The sequence below is a fragment of the Neoarius graeffei genome, chromosome 4 (assembly GCF_027579695.1).
Source record: "Neoarius graeffei isolate fNeoGra1 chromosome 4, fNeoGra1.pri, whole genome shotgun sequence".
NCBI classification, from domain to species: Eukaryota; Metazoa; Chordata; class Actinopteri; order Siluriformes; family Ariidae; genus Neoarius; species Neoarius graeffei.
In genome coordinates this window covers 6,060,546-6,083,793 of record NC_083572.1, presented here as the reverse complement: position 1 = coordinate 6,083,793, position 23,248 = coordinate 6,060,546, and the positions used below count along the sequence as shown (strand labels likewise).

Genomic DNA, 23,248 nt, shown 5'->3' with positions numbered 1-23,248 from the left:
GGCGCTCGGGCGCCGCCCTCCCAGATGTGGAGGGGAAAAAAAATATGTATATATAATATATACATTTTATTATCAATGTCAGTTTTACTTAATAGTTTGTGCCTACATGCAATCTAAATTATTTAAACAACATTTCCACCGACTCTCATTCAACAGTGAATTTCCACCGACAGACTCGGATCATTTCTCTTCCTGGGCGCTCAACAAAGCGCCCCAGAAGTGCAGCGAAATAGCCAATCGTGTATGGTTGCTAGGGAAAAATAATAAATATTTGGCCAATCAGCATCGCCGGATGTAATGGTTTTGGGGCGCTGGAAATGTCGCCCCTGCTACAGAAAATGTGGGAAATGTTTGGTTGCTATGGTGATAAACTTGAGGTCTCAGGTCAGAATCAGAACTTTTCTTTATTATTATTGTTAGTTTTGGTTAGTGTTGTCTCTCAGTTCTGAACTGGACAGTAACTTTAAATCCTTCACTCTCTCACACAGAAATCTTACCCTCATCTCAGAAACGCACACACACACACACACACACACACACACACACACACACACACACACACACACACTACCTCTCTCTCTCTGGTTAGAGGTGATGTTCAAAACTAGACTTTTGGTTCATACTGGACAATAATCACTCCCCCCCCCCGTTTCACAGAAATACACCTAGCTCAAAACACACCCACACCCACCTCATTTCATAGTCACTCTCTCACACAGAAATCTTACGCTCACCTTAGAATCACACACACACACACACACACACACACACACACACACACACACACACACACACACACACACACACACACACCACCTCTCTCTCTCTCTCCATGCAATCACTCAGTCCCACACTCACCTTAGAAGCCTCCCCCCTCCCTCTCTCTCACTCACTCATTCACACTCTCTCTCTTTCTCTCACACACACACACACACACACACACACACACACACACCACCTCTCTCTCTCTCTCCATGCAATCACTCAGTCCCACACTCACCTTAGAAGCCTCCCCCCTCCCTCTCTCTCACTCACTCATTCACACTCTCTCTCTTTCTCTCACACACACACACACACACACACACACACACACACACACACACACACACACACACACACACTTGATTTGTACAGATTCAGCTGAACTCATACCCTTGCTGTAAACTTCTCTCAAGAACTTGAGTACTGTATTTGATACCGTTCCTTTCCAAAGCATAAATGGAGCCTAATAAAGCTGTAAATTGTTAATTTACTTTATCTGTGAAACTGCTGATTTTGAGAAGGAAATTAAATTATTATTGTGGAATTGTTGTCATTTTCTGACTGTTCATTTGAATGCTCATACTGGATTAGGCAGGGAAATCTATTGGCACACCAGCCCCACCAAGAATTTTTTTTCACCAGTCGCCACTGCATGGCTTACAGACAACTCAGTGCGACGCGCCTCGTCGGCTATCAGCTCACGTATGACTCGATTTCGTGGAATAATTGCTAAATATAAATCTCCGTCTGTTGTGTGTTATTCCTCATTTGACAGCAGCACGATACATCAAATCACGCAGATAGAAATCAAGAGCTTCAGTTAATGTTCACAATGTTCAAAGATCAGAACGGGAAAAATTGTGATCTCACAGTGAAGTGTGACTTTCTTTCACTGTAGCATGGGTGTTGGTTTGAGCCAGATGGACTGCTGGTTTGAGTATTTCACAAACTGCTGATCTCCTGGGGTTTTCACACAACAACAAAATGGTGTGAAAAACAAAAAACACTGATACCCCTTTTCCACCAAATCAGTTCCAGGGCTGGTTCGGGGCTGGTGCTGGTTCACAACTCGTTCAACTTGCGAGCCAGCTGAGAACCAGTTTGCTTTTCCATAGTTCGCATTGCTAAGGGAAGCCACGTCATTACGTCGCTGTATACGTCAGTTACGTCGCTGTATACGTCAGTTACGTCGCTGCGTTTGCATAAACCTTGGCGCGAATATCGAAGCAAAAACAACGCGGAAGAAGCAGCAGCAGCAACAACAATAATAATAATGGATGACTTCACGTTTGTACAGCTGCTGCTTCTCGTTACTAAAAAATGGTGATCTTTTGCGGTCTTGTTATTGTTGTTGGTCTTAACAACTCCGCCCCCCACTGACGTAAGCGGTTCTTTCCTCTGGCCCAGCAGAGAGTTGGTGCTAGCCTGGAACCGGTTTTTCTGGCCCCAGAGCCAGTTCTTTGTCAGTGGAAACAGAAAACCCGGTTCCAAACTAAGCACTGGCCCCGAACCAGCCCTGGGACTGCTTTGGTGGAAAAGAGGCATGAGTGAGTGAGTGAGTGAGTGAGCGACAGTTCTGTGGGTGGAAACAAACGCCTTGTTGATAAGAGTGAGTCAGAGATCAGAAAATGGCCAGATTGGTTTGAGCTTTTTTTTTTTGCCAGGAAGGATATAATAACTCATATAATCACTCTTTACAACCGTGGTGAGCAGAAAAGCATCTTAGCATGCAACAGAAAACAGAAGAGCACATTGTGTTCCACTCCTGCAGCCAAGAACAGGGATCTTAGACACAACAAGTTCCTATTAAAGTGGCCGGTATTCTTACATTTCTAAGCTATTTTTGTAGCTCGCATGGATTCAATACCATGTAAAAGAAGAGCTCATTATTCAGATTATTCCAAGGTTTCCATCAACAAAGGTTATCTGAGGAATGTACAGGGCTGAAAATATTCTTGTAAAAATATTATGGAAAAACTTCCAGATAATTTCCAGAACATTATGGAGAACACAAAGACAGGGCTAAAGAAATGGTTCGATACTCATATACTAGGGCTGTAACGATACACCCAACTCACGATTCCATTCGTATCGCGATTTTTGACCCACGATTCGATACGCCCACGATTTTTTTTAAAATGTTTTTTTAAAGTAGTAAATTTGACTTATTAACATTTACTTACTTACATTAACTATTTAATAACAAATAATTCAGACCACTGCAGAGAATGAGTAATATGTATGCAAAAATGAACAAATGTATATCCAAAGACTGTTTTATTTCTCAAAATAATACTGTTGAGCCGGAAGCTCTGTTTTTTTCGGTTCTGAAAAAGTCATTTTTCCAAATCGTGTAAATCCGTTAAGATTTTTTTTGGGGGGGTGGCTCTCTCACTGTCTCACTCTCATAGGGCCAATGATTTTCTGTGATCGCGGAAAACAGATGGAAATTACGGAATTTTTATGGTGAAACATTGCTCGCGTGTCAAAATGTAACTGCCGCAGAAGGCTTCCGCCCAAGCAGACCTGCCTTCAGTGTTGCCAGATATTGCTAATGTTTTCCACCCCAAAATATGTTCAAAACCAGCCAAAAAGCACCTAAACCTGCCCAATCTGGCAACACTGCATGCCTTTCCGGTCAAGTGATTGTGATTGGCTTGTGGCACACCTAGCCAGCCAATGAGCTGCTTGTTTACAGATTCGCTCCCCGCGTCGCAACCAGAATGGCGACCGCTTAAAAGAAACGAATGCTCTGCCAGTGGCGAGTGTGGACGTTGCGTGACTAGCAGAAGATTGTCGCAGGTCGGCGAAAAAATGACTTACTAATAGATATAAAAAAAATAAAAGTAATTTAAGTAAGTTTAAAATGTAATTTAAATAAAAAGTAAAGTATTCATAAATTGAAGTTTGGAAGCGCCTCTGTTTTTGGGCTGAGGAGAAGTTTGAAAGGGTGTACCGCGATTCTGCCTTCTTGTATCGCGATACGGATCGTGGCTCTGCGTATCGCGATTTCGATACGCATATCGTTACAGCCCTATCACATATGGTAAATAACCAGTCTGTCATGTCCAGGAATTATTTCCCTATTTGTTCAAATACATTATATTGTATTTCTGCAGTGCTACAGTAGAGCTCTGTGCTTCGGCTCAGTATGCAGCTTGAGTGCTGCACACCGCACACGTTTGATTCACTTCCTGCACTCAAGTAAGTCGATTCAGATTCGAATCACCTTCTCGCCGCAATCGAACCGCATTGATGCTCTCGGACCGGGTGTTTTGGTCCGCACCGGAGTCTGATTACTCTTACAGAACCAGACGCAGGAGGGTTCAGTTCAAACGGACGAAATGTTCGATATGTGAAAGCATCCTAAGACTTCAGAGCTTCATGATGAATAAACTTACCGCTGCTCTTGCGCGGCTGTCCTCTTGTTTGCGTTCCGCTGCATCTTGCGCTCTTTGAAGGAGTTTCTGAAAGGGGCGGGACAGTTTGGGTTACAGAAATCAACGACGAAAATCATGACCATGTCTGTTTTGTTGATATGATCTTGCTGAGACTGTGCCAATGCTCAGACGGTTTGTGAACTTACCCACAGTTCTCACACTTGCAGCAACAGAAAAGGCAGACAAAAAAGGCGATGATGATGACGGCGCCAAACACCGACAGCGTAATGATCAGGGTCTGGAAGTTTACTGAATCGTTAAGAAAGTAAAGAGTTTAGTGAGAAGCAGGAAGTGCTTAACTATGAATACAAATGTCATTCTGGGCAATAATATCTACTCATCTTATGATTATTGAATGGAATACGGTAACATGAATCTCTCTTTTTTTTATTTCAATTTATCGATAATTAATTATAGAATGGTTAGAGAAGCAGCTTTGGGACCAAAAGGTTGCTGGTTGGAGTCCCTGGACCAGTAACTCATATAATCACTCTTTACAACTGTGGTGAGCAGAAAAGCATCTCAGCATGCAACAGCAGAACAGAAGACCATATTGGGGTCCACTCCTGCAGCCAAGAACAGGGATCTTAGAATCACCACCAACAACAACAAGTTCCTATTAAAGTGGCTGGTATTCTTACATTTCTAAGCTACAACCCCGATTCCAAAAAAAGTTGGGACAAAGTACAAATTGTAAATGAAGACGGAATGCAATGATGTGGAAGTTTCAAAATTCCATATTTTATTCAGAATAGAACATAGATGACATATCAAATGTTTAAACTGAGAAAATGTATCATTTAAAGAGAAAAATGAGGTGATTTTAAATTTCATGACAACAACACATCTCAAAAAAGTTGGGACAAGGCCATGTTTACCACTGTGAGACATCCCCTTTTCTCTTTACAACAGTCTGTAAACGTCTGGGGACTGAGGAGACAAGTTGCTCAAGTTTAGGGATAGGAATGTTAACCCATTCTTGTCTAATGTAGGATTCTAGTTGCTCAACTGTCTTAGGTCTTTTTTGTCGTATCTTCCGTTTTATGATGCGCCAAATGTTTTCTATGGGTGAAAGATCTGAACTGCAGGCTGGCCAGTTCAGTACCCGGACCCTTCTTCTACGCAGCCATGATGCTGTAATTGATGCAGTATGTGGTTTGGCATTGTCATGTTGGAAAATGCAAGGTCTTCCCTGAAAGAGACGTCGTCTGGATGGGAGCATATGTTGCTCTAGAACCTGGATATACCTTTCAGCATTGATGGTGTCTTTCCAGATGTGTAAGCTGCCCATGCCACACGCACTAATGCAACCCCATACCATCAGAGATGCAGGCTTCTGAACTGAGCGCTGATAACAACTTGGGTCGTCCTTCTCCTCTTTAGTCCGAATGACATGGCGTCCATGATTTCCATAAAGAACTTCAAATTTTGATTCGTCTGACCACAGAACAGTTTTCCACTTTGCCACAGTCCATTTTAAATGAGCCTTGGCCCAGAGAAGACGTCTGCGCTTCTGGATCATGTTTAGATACGGCTTCTTCTTTGAACTATAGAGTTTTAGCTGGCAACGGCGGATGGCACGGTGAATTGTCTTCACAGATAATGTTCTCTGGAAATATTCCTGAGCCCATTTTGTGATTTCCAATACAGAAGCATGCCTGTATGTGATGCAGTGCTGTCTAAGGGCCCGAAGATCACGGGCACCCAGTATGGTTTTCCGGCCTTGACCCTTACGCACAGAGATTCTTCCAGATTCTCTGAATCTTTTGATGATATTATGCACTGTAGATGATGATATGTTCAAACTCTTTGCAATTTTACACTGTCGAACTCCTTTCTGATATTGCTCCACTATTTGTCGGCGCAGAATTAGGGGGATTGGTGATCCTCTTCCCATCTTTATTTCTGAGAGCCGCTGCCACTCCAAGATGCTCTTTTTATACCCAGTCATGTTAATGACCTATTGCCAATTGACCTAATGAGTTGCAATTTGGTCCTCCAGCTGTTCCTTTTTTGTACCTTTAACTTTTCCAGCCTCTTATTGCCCCTGTCCCAACTTTTTTGAGATGTGTTGCTGTCATGAAATTTCAAAATGTCTCACTTTCGACATGTGATATGTTGTCTATGTTCTATTGTGAATACAATATCAGTTTTTGAGATTTGTAAATTATTGCATTCTGTTTTTATTTACAATTTGTACTTTGTCCCAACTTTTTTGGAATCCGGGTTGTATTTTGGTAGCTTATATAGATTCAATACCATGTAAAAAAAAGAGCTCTTAATTCAGATTATTCCAAGGTTTACACCACCCCCAAAAAAAGGTTATCTGAGGAATGTACAGGGCTGAAAACATCCTTGTAAAAATGTTATGGAAAAACTTTTTTTTCCATGTAGAAATCATGGCTGAAGTGACCTTGAGCAAAGCACCTAACCCCCATCTGCTCCCCAGGCTGCTCCGGGTATATTCTACGTCGCTCTGGATAAGAGCTATATGCCTGTACTGTAATGTAATTAAGAAGAGGTAAAAAATGAATCGTGGCTACGTCCTGGGACAATCCAAAATGTAAATTGTCTGAACGTCTGTCTCCATACCAAGGTTGAAGACAATGCACGAGATTTAGAAGGGTTACATATTCAGAAACAGGAGATTCTATTCATTATTAACATCTGAACACGTTCTATTTGACCACAGCTATGAAGTACGGTTGGAATTAAGTCCTTTTTTTGTCTCCGTCTTATCATAAATACATAAACAGTCTGAGTTTTCCATTTGGTTTGCACTCGAAAAGCACTCAGATTTTGTTATCAGTGTGTGAAATAGTGTATGAAGTGTACAGTGTTGCATAGGCTCGTACTTAGGCACCGTCCCCAGCGGGCATCATTCAGCGGGCACAGAGAGTTAGGAGGCAGGATAGTCTGGTAAGGGTACGTCAGACATTTCTTCGTCTTTATACACCACAGACACTGCAAAAGAGAACGACAGAAAAAAAGAAAAGAAGACACCCAGAGGGGCCTGGTGACTCGTCTGAGCAAACAGTGTCCAAGAAACGCTGTATAAGCTCAGGTTATGTCCGGATTCTTGAGACGTGAGAAGTAAATGTCTGATTTATTACAGAAAAAGTAAAGAAATGCTGTTGAACAAAAATGGCTTAAATGAAATGAAATGTTTCAACATTAATATTATAAAAATACTATAAACAGTAATCAGTAAGCCATAATAAATGATTATAACAAAGTCAATATTTGGTGTGAGACGACCCTTTGCTTTAAAAAAAAAAAGTCTCAGATCCAGTGAGTGCAGTTTTATGCGGAAATGAGCTGTAGGTTTTACTGAGCATCTTACAGAACCAGCCACGGTTCTTCTGGACACTTTGACTGTCACACTCGCTTCGTAATTTTGCACCAAAATTTTGCCAGTAGCCTTCATTATGTTTACTTTTGCACAGAACTGTGTATATATTAAAATATATATTAAAAGCAGGCGGCACGGTGGTGTAGTGGTTAGCGCTGTCGCCTCACAGCAAGAATGTCCGGTTCGAGCCCCGTGGCCGGCGAGGGCCTTTCTGTGCGGAGTTTGCATGTTCTCCCCGTGTCCGCGTGGGTTTCCTCCGGGTGCTCCGGTTTCCCCCACAGTCCAAAGACATGCAGGTTAGGTTAACTGGTGGCTCTAAATTGACCGTAGGTGTGAATGTGAGTGTGAATGGTTGTCTCTGTCTATGTGTCAGCCCTGTGATGACCTGGCGACTTGTCCAGGGTGTACCCCGCCTTTCGCCCGTAGTCAGCTGGGATAGGCTCCAGCTTGCCTGCGACCCTGTAGAACAGGATAAAGCAGCTACAGGTAATGAGATGAGATATTAAAAGCAAAGTGTTTCAAAGTAAGAAAGGAAAATCTTTTCCACTCGGATGCCATCAGTGCATTCATTCAGTCAGACACGGGTTTTTTTTAAATACTGTATTAAATTACTTCACGTGACATTAATAGATTTTATATTCTGTCATTTTATGTGTTTCTTTGCATCATGCAGTCTAAAGGTAAAAAGGTGAAAGGAAAGTTAACTTTGGTTAATTATTGACGTTCAGTGTTGATAGTTTTTTTTTTTAAAAACACGTCTTTATTGTGGGCGGCACGGTGGTGTAGTGGTTAGCGCTGTCGCCTCACAGCAAGAAGGTCCGGGTTCGAGCCCCGTGGCCGGCGAGGGCCTTTCTGTGCGGAGTTTGCATGTTCTCCCCGTGTCCGCGTGGGTTTCCTCCGGGTGCTCCGGTTTCCCCCACAGTCTAAAGACATGCAGGTTAGGTTAACTGGTGACTCTAAATTGAGCGTAGGTGTGAATGTGAGTGTGAATGGTTGTCTGTGTCTGTGTGTCAGCCCTGTGATGACCTGGCGACTTGTCCAGGGTGTACCCCGCCTTTCGCCCGTAGTCAGCTGGGATAGGCTCCAGCTTGCCTGCGACCCTGTAGAACAGGATAAAGCGGCTACAGATAATGAGATGAATGAGACGTCTTTATTGTGCATTTTTAAACAATAAAGTTCGATGGAAAATGACAACCTCCGAAAGGGAATATTATGGAAATCTGTCCGTGGCACACTTTTATCCTTCTCAGGATTGTTTCAATTAATTTAAAAAAATGAAGCACATTATGAGGAAGTACAATTTTACAATTAAAAGCATTTTCTTAAGGTGCAGTATGAATAATAATAATAATAATAATATTATTATTATTATTATTATCCAGTATGCTGACAACAACGCTGCCCCTTCCATGACCCTGGAGAGTCTTCAAGTCATCACTGACTCCTTCGTACGAGCCTACGAGATGTTCAGCCTCTCTGTCAACACCAAGAAGACCAAAACACTGGCATTCTTTCCATCGGAGTCTCAAAGAACACCCTTGCAGATCTCCATCAACGGCCAGCCCGTACAGCAAGTCGTATCTTGTACCTCAGGAGGGTTCTTGAGGAAACCTGTAGTCCAGAGCTTGACTTTGCGAATCGGCTGAAGGCTGCCCTTGCGGGTTTTGGCCGCCTCACCAATCGCGTGTTTTTCAACCGTGATATTCTACCAAAATCATGGTTTACCAAGCAGTGGTTCTTTCCACACTGGCTGTGAAGTCTTGAAAGAAAACTCAAAAGATTCCAACAACAAAAGCTGAGAAGCATTCTGGGCATTTCTTGGGTAAATCATGTCCCAAATACAGAAGTCCTCAAAAGAGCTGGACTTCCCTCCATCGAGACGGTGATCGAACTCCATCAACTGCACTGGCTTGGCCATGTCCAAAGGATGCCAAACGAACAACTCCCCAAGCAAGTCCTCTACTCTGAACTGACTGAAGGCCACAGAAAGACAAGGACACCCAAAAAGCGCTTCAAGGACCGCATCAAAAGATCTCTGATAGTGTTTAACATCGACCCGAAGAACTGGGAAGGGGTCGGAGAAAACTGAAGGCTTTGGAGAACGTCCTGTCTTTCTGGCTCCATCAAGGCTGGAAATGATAAGAGACATCATGCTGATGAAAAACGCCGGCAAAACAACAGAGAGCAGCCAGCATTGGACCGCCTCCTACTACCCCTTACCCTCATTGTCCTCAACTGCTTAACTCGCATCTTGGACTCTCAAGTGATCTCTGCTTCAAGCACCCTGTGCCTTTATCTTGGAAAGGATACTCAACCTCGAGCTACGCCAAGTATTATTATTATTAATTTGCGCTAGCAGTATTGGTGCAAATTGTTACTCTCACTCAGGATCTTTCTACTTTATTATTCTTCATCTTCTTCTTATTATTATTCTCTTAATGTTTTTCGGATGCTTTTTCTCCCTCACAGGATAAAGCGGCTAGAGATAATGAGATGAGATGAGATGAGATGAGATTTCTCCCTCAGTTTTCAACCAATCATCACCAAATTTCCCATGAAGAATACCTCTGGGCTGAATTACGTTGCTAAGACTTTTGGTGCTGATCTGGATCACTAATCCGGAATGATCCATGAAAAACGGGCTTTTTTTTCAATTACTTATAACTCTGTCAAGTTTCATGATTTTTTTCAATCAGTTTTTAAAAAAATTTTGTTCAGGGCGGCAGGGCGCAACTTTTCCTTGACCTTCAACTGACAAAGGTCAGATAGCGCAAATTACTGTGACTTTAGTTACAGTCTTTATCTAGCTGTTGTTGTTGTTATTATTATTATTATTATCATCATCATCAGAGTGGTATAAAATCAATAGATACAGCATATTATTATTATTATTATTATTATTATTTTTATTATTATTATTTATTAAACCTTTATTTTACCAGGAAAGAAGACCCATTGAGATTAATAATCTCTTTTACAAGGGCGTCCTGGCCTTTACTAATTGTCTTAGGTCTACTGCCTACTAGACCAGTTTATTGAAGATCTCCCTGAGGCAATGAATAACTGAGATGGCTGGAGAGGGGGAGAGGGAGAGAGAGAGACAGAGAGAGAGAGTCTTAAAGGTGTCATTCCACGACAAACCGTTTAATACTTGCTCTTTTTGAAATGCCATAGGTCACTCCGAGTTGCATATGCATGCTGCACGTGAAAATGTTCTTCTACCCCCATTCCCTGTATTTAGCCTATGAAAGAAAATAGACGGAAAAACGAGCGAATCAGAAAAAGCCCTACGAACTTACATCACTTCGAAAATTAGTAGTCATGGCCTCACCCATAACCCACTGGAAGGAGCGTCGCAGTGCTGTTAGCCAATCAGAAGCGATATGTTTACATGTCATGAATATTCTTGAGTAAGAGCTGAAATCCTGTCGTTCTCTCCCCACCCACTCCTCCACCAAACTAGTACAGCCTGAAACAGGAGCACCACAGCATTTTTTTCACCAAAACCGGCTCACAGGGCATTCATTCATACTAGAGACCACCGCACAATTAATGAAAAAACGATGCCATGACTAGGGGTTGACCGATAATCGGCCTGGCCGATATATCGGGCCGATATTCTGCATTTTTAGGGTTATCGGTATCGGCCATAATTTCCACTGATATGCCGATAACATGCCTTTTTGCAGCCATTTTATTCCTAACGCGACTGTCACTGCACGTCCTTTCCTGCACTCACCTCTCTGAGTTCAAGAACACGGTCCCGCCCACCACAACATCTGATTTGTTTGGCACAAGAGATATAGCCAATTGACACGTGTAGCTAAACACTGTGAACTGTTTCAAGGCGGCCGTACGGGCACTCGGGCAGAAGCGGCACAAGGGATACAGCCAATCAACATGCGTAGCTAAACGCTGTGAACTGTTTCAAGGCAGCCGTATGGGCACTTGGGCAGAAGCAGATCCCACTTCAAGGTAAGGACACGCTGCTTTTGCCGCAATAAGTCACAAACACACAAGTTGCAAAAGCACAACATCATTATATATTTACATTCTTCATCTACTACTCGTTAAAATTGTCCATTTGCATCTGTGTAGCCAGGCAAACTTAGCTTACGGAAGGAAGCACTTGAATTAGCCTACAACCAACTAGTCTTGCTGAAACTACATGTAATGCTTCCTTCACTACAATATAATCCTAAATCGGGAATATGAGGCTTGGGCATTAAAAGCATTAGAATGTAGATGGTTACTTGTTAAGTTGTTAGTTGTAGTGTAAAAGAATCCAGAGTGTATTTTCATTTATTTTCCACTGAAAATGGTGAGCTGTAATATAGTAGGGAGTGATTTATTTTTTTATTGGTGAATATTTATTTTATTATTATTTTATTTCTCATTTTATTCTAACTAATGTTTGACTTTATTGTACAAATGCTGCTGGCATCTCCCTGCACAAAATTTCATGTTCAATTTTACAATTAAACATACATTTCATGGATATGAAGGTCTGTGTCAGTGTGTGCTATGTTTAATTTCATGTGAATTATAATGTTTACATTTATCGGTTGCACATATCGGTTATCGGCATCCCAATTCCATAATAATCGGTATCGGCCCTGAAAAAAACATATCGGTCGATCCCTAGCCATGACACCTTTAAACATCTGTGCAAATAGCATGACTGGATGATGATGAGACCAGTCTATGCTCTTGGTTGACTTTAAAACCCCAATAACTGTGCTGTATTTGCATAGTTTTAAGAACAATTCTCCATAAACTCCATAACTGTGTTTATGACAATTATGTTTTCATGCTAAGCGTAATATCATTTCAGGCAAATGACGTACAGGACTCTAAAATGCCCTAAATTGCGATGCCTAAGAGGTCTAATCACAGCTGAGTGTCAGACTGCCACGCCTCATCTTGTATCACTTTTGCTGACGTTCTTAGCACACCTAAATTCACACGTCAGCTGATAAACAGACCTTTCATCAGTTTCGAGCACTCAATAATCAAATAATCAAAAACTGCAGGCCGGTTCTGTGTCTATGATACATTATATGGCCAAAAGTATACAGACACCTAACCATTACACCCATATGTCCTTGCTGAACGTCCCATTCCAGATTTATTCCCCTTTACTCTTATAATAAGCTCCACTCCTCTTCTGGGAAGGCTTTCCACTAGATTTTTGGGCGTGGCTGTGAGGATTTGTGTTCTTTCAGCTACAAGAGCATTAGTGAGATCAGACACTGATGTAAGGTGATGTTTGGTGAGGAGGTCTGGGGTGTAGTCAACATTCCAGTTTATCCCAAAGGTGTTCAGTGGGGTTGAGGCTCTGTACAGGACGCTCAAGTTCTTCCTCTCCAAACTTAACATACCATAACTTCATGGAGCTCAGGGGCATCGTCATGCTGGAACAGGTTTGGGCCTCTTAGTTCCAGTCAAAGGAATTTGTAAAGAAGCTACAGCATGTAAAGACATTCCATACAATTTTTCTTCCAACTCTGTGCCAATAGTTTGGTGAAGAACCACATATGGCTGTGATGATCAGGTTTTCACATCATTTTTAGTTAGTTTTTTTTTTAATGCAAAATTTAAAGGTGCAGTATGTAAAAGTTCACAACCTTTTTACAACCAACCTTGAATGATCAGATAATTTCAAAGACACTAAAAAAAACATCATTCATAAAAAATAAAAATAATAATAAAAAAAATCTAATGGCTCTTACTAGCTCTTCATTTCAGGTTCCCGCTGATATTTTACTGACCCAGAAATTAGACTCAGCTCAGTGTTTTTTCCTTACAAAGCAATTAATCAAGCATAATTTTTACAGTTTTGTTTGTTTGTTTGTTTCAGTTGTCTCACAGGTAGCAGAGGGCTTTTAAAAATTACACACTGCTCCTTTAAAGGAGAACTGAAGGCAAATTTTTTTTTATTAAATATAAGAATGCATTTTTGATGGCTATTTTGTCGCTGCTATAGCAAGTTCTGAGTGTTTGAAATATGCTCTGTTATATATATCAGTCCATATGTCAAAGCAATGGCCATAAACGAGATTCGTTGAGACCTGTGCGAGAGACTGTAGGACGGAAGTAAAACGTACAGCGCAAATCAAAGCGACCGACATCTGCCAACGTTGTCAAAAGACGCGCGCGCCCTCTTTCGAATGCTGACGTAATCAAGCCGGAAGTTTTGTTTGTTTTGATAGCAATCAGGAAAGTTTGAAAAAGTAGGCAGTAATCGTCATTTAAACTCGTTTTTGTGCAATACTTCGTTTGGAAAACAGTTTTCAAAATGGCAGCACTGACACCTGGCTGACACTTCACGTTTCGAAGTCTCGCACAAGTCTCGTGAAGATCGCGCGGATAAGCGACGCCTGCCGTGGACCAAATGAACTAAATTCAACACGGCTAAAAACCGAATAGGCCGATAAGTATAATATTTAATTGCAGTTAGTTGCCAATACGAGTCACGATATAAGGTTACTAAAACTGAAAACGTAATTGAATAACACGTTAATTAAGAAATAAAGCAAGTTTAAAAATGACTTCAGTTCCACTTTAAATGTGTCGTCTATTGTGTGTGTGAGCTGTGTTTATAATTAAGAAGGAGTGAATTAACAGGAAAAATGGTGAAACTATGGTAAATTCATCCAAAAATGAGCCTCGTAGACTACTTGCACTGGATGGATGTAACTGCTGTCACTGTTACACATTCTCATCTCTGTACTTAATTTATTTGCATTACATACATACAACCAATCTGCATCATAATGCATAATTAAGGACTGACATTATACAAACTGCATTTTATGCAAATGCTCCTGATACCTAAGAGAGCCCAGATTTGTATCACCCTCATCATCAGTCGGTCATCTGCTCTATCAGTTTTGCAAAAGAAAAAAAAAAGAAAATGTGAAGAAAAGAAAAAGCTTTGTGCTTTGCATTCATATAAACATGGAATGAGGATGTAAACTAAGCATTAACACATGTAAAGGCTCAGAGGTTAAAGTTCTCTGCTTGGGCCCGTGAATCACTCAGCTGCTACAGTATATATTTGGACGGAAATAACGCAAACAGCAACAACGATGACGCGGGCGTGGCGCTGACATGAGTGTATCAGGCGCAGCAGGCATTTTGAGTGGAATTTTTTTGAGCACTGAAAGCTTGTAAATAATCAACGAACCAAAAATATCCACCCGACAGCATTCCTGAGGTCAGGAACTAACGCTGATGAAGGTTACAGAATGAATAACAGGTTACACTCTGTGCAAAGCTGAAGAGGTTTTTAAAATTCAAACGCTAACTGGAATTGAAAAAAGGAGCTAGTATTAATACTCAGGAGTACTCTGATGCCCCTTTTCCACCAAAGCAGTTCCAAGGCTGGTTCGGGGCCAGTGCTTAGTTTGGAACCAGGTTTTCTGTTTCCACTGACAAAGAACTGGCTCTGGGGCCAGAAAAAACGGTTCCAGGCTAGCACCAACTCTCTGCTGGGCCAGAGGAAAGAACCGCTTACCAAGATCGCGAAAGGTCGCCATTTTTAAGCGGCGAGAAGCAGCAGCTGTACAAACGCGACGTCATCGTTGCTGCTGCTGCTTCTTCTCCGTGTTGTTGCTGCTACGATGTTCACGCCAAGGTTTATACAAACGCAGCGACGTAACTGACGTATACAGCGACGTAATGACATGGCTCCGCTTAGCACCCCAAGCTATGGCAAAGCAAACTGGTTCTCAGCTGGCTCGCAAGTTGAATGAGTTGTGAACCAGTACCAGCACTGGCCCCGAACCAGCCCTGGAACTGATTTGGTGGAAAAGGGGTATAAGTAGTACATAAGTAGTATGCGATTTGATAGTTTGTTTATTCAGTGATAGCCGCCATCTTGTGTGTGTGTGTGTGTGGGGGGGGTCCTTGTAACAGAAACTTAAAAATCCACAATCCACAAACATTTTTGACGCAGATTTTTTTTTTTTTACATCCAACTCCTAAACCTTTTCATTTTAGCCCCGCCCTATCACCTCCCTGTTTAACCCCGCCCCTCCATATGTTCCAGTAGTGAGCTGTTTAAAACATAGTGTATAAGGATTATTTTTTCCAAGTGATTCATTTGAGTCATTTGATTCAGTACACAGAAATGAATCAATTTTTTTGCTTTTTAGTCACTGGATTCAATAATTTTTTATAATATTTAAATGGACGTAGTAGTTCTTTTTCTACTTAAGGAGTGTTTGCGAAACTTCACTCACTATCTCAAGAAATTTTAGACCCTTTCCTGCGGTTCAAACAAGACCTATTTGGATTTTTTTTTTAATTATTATTATTATTATTATTCATTTGATGTTGTAGAATGAGGTCACTGATCATCATTCTCTTGTGAGGATATCAAAGATGTGGAGCAATGAGGTGGCGGAGAACCTTCAGGCGTGCTTGGACTATACAAACTGGGATGTGTTCAGGACTGCTACCAATCTGTAACATTAATGCACTTTGTCTCTGAGGCCAAGTTTACATTAGACCGTATCTGTCTCATTTTCTTCGCGGATGCACTGTCCGTTTACATTAAAACGCCTGGAAACGCCGGGAAACGGGAATCCGCCAGGGTCCACGTATTCAATCCAGATCGTGTCAGCTCCGGTGCTGTGTAAACATTGAGAATACGCGGATACGCTGTGCTGAGCTCTAGCTGGCGTCGTCATTGGACAACGTCACTGTGACATCCACCTTCCTGATTCGCTGGCGTTGGTCATGTGACGCGACTGCTGAAAAACGGCGCGGACTTCCGCCTTGTATCACCTTTCATTAAAGAGTATAAAAGTATGAAAATACTGCAAATACTGATGCAAATACTGCCCATTGTGTAGTTATGATTGTCTTTAGGCTTGCCATCCTTCCACTTGCAAGTGGTAAGTGACGCGCATGCCCGATATGCACTAGGATCACACACACAGCGGCTCAGTCCCGAATCACTGCTCGTGCGCTTCACTCGCGCGCTCTGTGAGCTGCGCAGGGCCAGAGTGCGCACCCTCCAGAGGGCACTCGCTGTTCAGGGCGGAGTGATTTGGAGCGCAGGATGCCTGCGGAGCCGAGCGTATCCGTGTATTGGCGTTGCTGTGTGCACGCGAATCGTGTATTGGTGTTGCTGTGTGCACACTAATCGTTTTAAAAACGTTAATCTGATGATCCGCTGATACGGTCTAATGTAAACCCCACCTGAATTGCGATTTTGCACATTCCAAGGTCATGTCGTACATCTTCACTCTGTGAACTTTTATTGCACATTCCGGCTCACACTGTACAGCTTCGTTACACAGTTCATTACACATATTCTCTTCCTCTCACTTACCCCTTTTCCACCAAATCAGTTCCAGGGCTGGTTCGGGGCCAGTGCCGGTGCTGGTTCACAACTCGTTCAACTTGCGAGCCAGCTGAGAACCAGTTTGCTTTTCCATAGCTTGCGGTGCTAAAGGAAGCCACGGCATTATGTCGCTGTATACGTCAGTTACGTCGCTACGTTTGCATAAACCTTGGTGCGAATATCAAAGCAAAAACAACGCAGAAGAAGCAACAGCAGCAACAACAACATTAATAATAATGGATGACTTCGCGTTTGTACAGCTGCTGCTTCTTGTTGCTTAAAAATAGCGATCTTTCGGGGTCTTGTTATTGTTGTTGGTCTTAACAACTCTGCCCCTCCGCTGACGTAAGCGGTTCTTTCCTCTGGCCCAGCAGAGAGTTGGTGCTAGCCTGGAACCGGTTTTTCTGGCCCCAGAGCCAGTTCTTTGTCAGTGGAAACAGAAAACCCGGTTCCAAACTAAGCACTGGCCCCGAACCAGCCCTGAGACTGCTTTGGTGGAAAAGAGGCAACATGTTCATATCATGTCTCTTCTCAATCCTTATCATGTGACCTATTTTTGCACATTCTGGACATACTGGACTTCAACAACTCATGCACATACCCGTTGTCCACTTTTCTAATTTGTATATTTCAGATTCTTCTATTTTTTATTCTATGTATGTAGCTACTTTCGTCTTCGCTCTATTTTAACTGTTCAAGCACCAATCACCAAAGCAAATTCCTTGTATGTGAGAACGCACTTGGCAACAAACTTGATTCTGATGTTTATGTATAATAACTGCACATCGAGTAACAGGCTTGTAGTACTCAAGTCCAGGACTTGGACTCGCGTCCGACTCGTGCCCTAATTTTAAAGACTTGTGACTCGACTTGGACTTAAACACCGATGACTCGGACTTGAACTCGTGCATTAACTGCATTTGGACTCGTAAATTGCAGACGAGGACTCGGATTTTTTCTTTATTTTTTGTAACATGCCATAATAATTTGCCATATTTATATCTACATTCATTTTTATACTAATTTCGTGCAAGAGAATGCACATTCACCTGTTCATACGTCATACTGAACAAACTAACGTTAATGGCACTAAAATGCCTGGAGAGACGCCGCTAGGATTGTCCACTTTGCTTCTACAGACTTCTCGTGCAGTGGGAAAAAAAATGCCCTGCTATGTGTTCCAATTGTAGAAGAACTATCGAGGAGACGACGGGGACAACCTCGAATTTCAATTGTCATTTGGCGAGACTCTACCCAGAGAAGGAAGTGACACGCTATGTTCATTGCTCTGTTGATAGTGGGCGGGGCTTGCATGCTGAGCGATGAACTAGCTAGTGTTAACCCTCTCTCATGTTATTTGCCCTGTTGATAGTGGGCGGGGCTTGCTTGCTGAGCGATGAACAAGCTTTTTATCTGTAGCCTGTTAACTAAAACGGTGCAGTTGAGCAGGAACGTTAATCCAACGCAGTAGCAGAGACGCTTTCACATAAGGCCACCCATTTTTTATCTTTAGGTTCACGGATTTTTTCAACATATTTTTGATGATGTCGGTCGAAATAAAAATAAAAGTGTCCTTGTCTAATTTTTTTTTTTTTGCATGGCAAAATTTCAATGTCGGATTAAGATGATAAAATAATTTAAATTCAAGAGACAGACTTTACACACATATATAGTGTGTGTGTGTTCTTGTGTATGGACCCTTTTCACGTGACGTCACGACAAACGCGGCCGCCATTTTGGACATGTACTACCAGTAGTTTACCACAGCCAACATTGAGGAACGGCAGCAAAGAAAGTGTTTATTTTCAGCAAGACTTCCATCATGCCACTATATTGTTGTGCACCTGGATGTAGTAACCATCAACAAACAAGGCAAGGGTTATCATTTTATCGGATCCCGGTAGATGCTGACCGACGGAGAAGATGGATAGCGGCATACCAACGCTTGTGTAGTGACCACTTTGTTGGAGGTAAGACGAATAAAATTAGCCAGAAAAGGCATTACATTGCTGTTAACATTCCATTCTAGTTTACTGTAATTATGATCTGGCAGCTATTTACACCGGATCCAGTGTAAATAGCTGCCGGAGCCAACGTCCGAGGTTCCGGAGCGCGCTCGCTCGCAGCCCGGCCGGAGCCAGCGGCCGCGGAGCCAGCGCGCTCGCTCGCGGCCCGGCCGGAGCCAGCGGCCGCGGAGCCAGCGCGCTCGCTCGCGGCCCGGCCGGAGCCAGCGGCCGCGGAGCCAGTGCGCTCGCTCGCGGCCCGGCCGGAGCCAGCGCGCTCGCTCGCGGCCCGGCCGGAGCCAGCGCGCTCGCTCGCGGCCCGGCCGGACGTTGGCTCCGGCAGCTATTTACACTGGATCCGGTGTAAATAGCTGCCAGATCATAATTACAGTAAACTAGTAAATACAGTTTTCTGCATCTCGCTCCTTTTTCTTTTATGTTTGTCGCCTTCCTCGCATTCAAACCGATTTGAGCCGAAGTCCACTACATGTCCAAAATGGCGGTCGCGTTTACAAAGGTCACGTGACTGAAAAGGGTCCATATTACTTCTCTGAAGGTATGTGGTCATATGACCGTTGAGCTCTCATGAGCACATCGAAGGCTGATACACTACTTGATTCGATAGGACTCTCTGCGGCACCATCCTTTTCTAATTCCACAGTCAGATACTTGCAGCCAAAATCACGAACTAACGTTATGGCAGGCATATTCGGCATCGCGCTCGTTACATCACCACCTTCTTTCTGAGAACCAAAGATCGTTTTGATCTTTTCATTGTTTACTTTCAACGCTTGAGAGACGAAATCGCCCACGTTTTGGTTAGTGAGACAGTGAAAAGACTTTTCTTTACCACACTTTATGCTTACGTACAGTTGAGGCGATAGCTCGGAATCCATGCTGTCAGCGTCAGCCATGGTCAGCACGAGGTTGACACTGTCGTAAAGTGGTCGTAAATACCATAAAAACATTCAAGTGAATACTCAATGTCGTAAATAGTTTCGTTTTCGGACTCGGCTGTGGATATATACAGCACACGTTGTCGTTTGTATTTGCGATTCTAATACTTTTTACTTAAAGAAATATGACCTAGTACCAGGGATACAGTAGTCTGGTTAACACCAGACCATATGACAAGTGAAATATGGTCTGGAATCCGCCTACTGAATTTCTCGTAGGGGAGGTGTGGTTTACGATTGTCAACGGCCGTTTATTGGACGTTGCGAATGTCTATCATTTGGCGTATACGTAGCCCATGGCCAATCATGGCAGTTGTACCCGGTGACGTAGTTAGAGCGACGAAGAAGACGAAGAGGCGAAGAAGAGAAGGAAAGAGAAAGAGAAGGCAAAACAAAAATAGGAAAACAATGGCACCGAACGATTACTGCCGTTTGTGCAAGACAAAGCTTGATCGAAAGTTTGGTTCGTATCGCTCGCCGCCATGTTAAATGTGATCCGTAAACAGTCCCAAATAAACTACAAGCTTCCATTTGTCGAGTAGTACGCGTCACCGTCTTTCCACCCCTCCCCACTCTCTGATTGGCTCCCTAACTCAGGCGAGCCTTTAGACCATAGTTTCCATGCTGTCTTTTCAGATCGGAACGATTGTGCAAAGCAGCATGGGATTTCCCAGGCTAGGGATACAGTGCTGTTACAAGAAAAATATGTGACTATTTTTTTTTTTACATTTCTTTTTGTACGTTTCGGCGGTGAAAATAAAAATAAAAATACGCACAGACTTTTTATTTTTCTAGCGGTAGTATTTAACTGCCGTCGGCGGATCCGTGATCCGAAAAATCTAAAATGAGTCGCCTAAAGGCAGCAACAGCCACCACCATCAAATGGTGCAGGTGGAGTCTTGTTCTCGGACTTGACTCGAAATTTTCTTTAATGACACGGACTTGAACACTGATGACTCGAGACTGGACTCAGACTCGAGGTTTAGTGACTCGACTACAATACTGGCATGAATATTTTATAATACACTAAAATACTCTTCACATTACGAATCATTTTGGTCATACAGCTGAAGTCAGTGTTGCATCAGGAATGTTTTGTTTGTTGGTTTAATTGAGCGCAGACAGTATTCAGTGCTGTAATAATAAGTGCTGTATGTAGGGCAAACAATGCATCTGTGAAGAAAAGCCCGAGCTCATGCAGAAGCTTGAGCAGAAAAAGAAGAACTGATTCTTTCTCAATGAAACTTGAAAAAGAGAGAAGAGAAAATCAGGTCATATTTGTAAAAGCTTGGGGTTTGACAGGGACTGGTTCAAAGATTCCGTGTACTGAACTTCACTAATGGCCCTTTTCCACTACCCTTTTTCAGCTCACTTCAGCTCGCTTCAGCTCACTTCAGCCCGACACGGCTCGCGTTTCGACTACCAAAAAACAGCACGACTCAGCTCGCTTCAGCCCTGCTTAGCCCCTAAAACTCGCACCGTTTTGGAGTAGGGCTGAAGCGAGCCAAAGCGAGCCGAGTGAGGCTGGGGGCATGAGCAGACACTCCCCTGTGCACTGATTGGTGGGGAGGAGTGTCCTCACATGCCCACACACGCCCCGCGAGCACGCTGGGATCTGTAAACACCGTAAACCCGGAAGAAGAATAATTACGAATTACGAGAATTATGAAGCCTTATGCGCCTCGCCTCATCTATACGCTCTTGCCAGTATCTGTTCGCGTTGTCGGTGACAACAAGCCACAGCACCAAGACCAGCAACACTAACGACTCCATGTCCTCCATGTTTATTGTTTACTATCCGGGTTGTGAGACTACCGCTTAAAAGCTCACTGATGTCACTGTTTGCGCTGCTTAACGACATCACGTGACGTCCACCCACTTTCGCTAACTCCACCCAATGTGTCCACCCATTTCCAGCCAGCACGGTTCAGCGCGGTTGTAGTCGAAATGCAACTCCAAAAGCCCCGCTCAGCTCGACTCAGCACGGCATGGCTCAGCCCGACTCAGCCGCGTTGGTAGTGGAAAAGTGGCATAAGAATACCAGAGTATCGGGAGTGCAGTTTAATGTGCTTCGTGGAGACATGGCTGCACCGGGATGTTCCTGACGACAACACTAAAATCAGGGGCTTCCACACGGTGCGTGCGGACAGAGACTGCGCCAGGAGCGGTAAGCGCAAAGGGGGAGGGCTTGCCGTTCTTGTGAACAACCAGTGGTGTAACCCAGCTCACATCACCGTGAAGGAGCGCATCTGCAGCCCGGGTGTTGAACTGTGTGCTGTCGGACTTCGTCCATATTATCTGCCCAGGGAGTTTTCTAATGTTATCATGGTGGCTGTTTATGTTTCCCCCCTCTGCAAACTGCTTGTGACACTATTCACTCTGCAATAGCTTAGCTACAGACTCAACACCCGAGTGCATTCATTGCTGTCTCGGGTGATTTTAATCATGTTAATTTGGACAAAACACTTTCCACTTTCACCCAATTTGTGAACTGTCCTACCAGAGAGGGAAGAACAATAGACCTGCTGTATGCTAATGTTAAAGAGGCTTACAGCTCTTCCCTCCTGGGCACTGGTCAGACCACAATCCGATTCACCTCTCCCCCTGCTATGTGCCTCTGGTGAAGAGCCTGCCCACCACATCAAAGACAGTGAGGAGATGGACAGATACCTCTTTTCCACCAAATCAGTTCCAGGGCTGGTTCGGAGCCGGTGCTGGTTCACAACTCGTTCAACTTGTGAGCCAGCTGAGAACCAGTTTGCTTTTCCATAGCTCGCGGTGCTAAGAGAAGACACGTCATTACGTCGCTGTATACGTCAGTTACATCGCTACGTCTGCATAAACCTTGGCGCGAATATTGAAGCAAAAACAACACGGAAGAAGCAGCAGCAACAACAATAATAATTAAAGCCGCAAGCGGCCTCGACGGGCCCTCGCGCCAGCGGCCAAGGGGGGCGGGGGCATGCGTCCCCGCGAAATACCTTCCACAGCTTCTTCGGCAAGAGATTAATTACTCCCACAATGGCGACAAAGCACAGAATCGGACACAGAGTACACGGTGCGCTGAGATGTTGTCACGGACAGAAAATTTTATGCCATGGCTTCCCAACCAAATTAATGTATTTACCTCATCAGTCACCAAGCTATAGCTACATAGGATTGTCTTCTGTTAGACATCTATTAGTCTGTATGTAACGCTACAACACTTGCTCCCGACTGCCTACCCATTCCCCACAAGTCATGTGTGTTTAAGGCAACCAAAACAACATACTCCTGGTGCCTCATGATTGTAAACACCTCTCCTGCAACTGATACAGCGCAATGAGCGCCCCCAGTGGTGAAAGTTCACCAAATTTGGTATACATGTCAAGGGACCTATG

At 43.3% G+C, this 23,248-nt stretch overlaps 1 protein-coding gene across 1 annotated transcript in view; it reads right to left on the bottom strand.

Annotated features, from left to right (window-relative positions):
* Window positions 1-23,248, bottom strand: part of pttg1ipa (PTTG1 interacting protein a) — a 41,576-nt gene that overhangs the window by 6,177 nt on the left and 12,151 nt on the right. The window contains exons 3-5 of the mRNA XM_060918708.1: window positions 7,058-7,166; window positions 4,349-4,451; window positions 4,164-4,229 (exon numbers count right to left, since the gene is read on the bottom strand). Of these exons, the coding sequence (XP_060774691.1) occupies window positions 4,164-4,229; window positions 4,349-4,451; window positions 7,058-7,166 (278 nt within the window). The remainder of the gene's footprint in view (window positions 1-4,163; window positions 4,230-4,348; window positions 4,452-7,057; window positions 7,167-23,248) is intronic.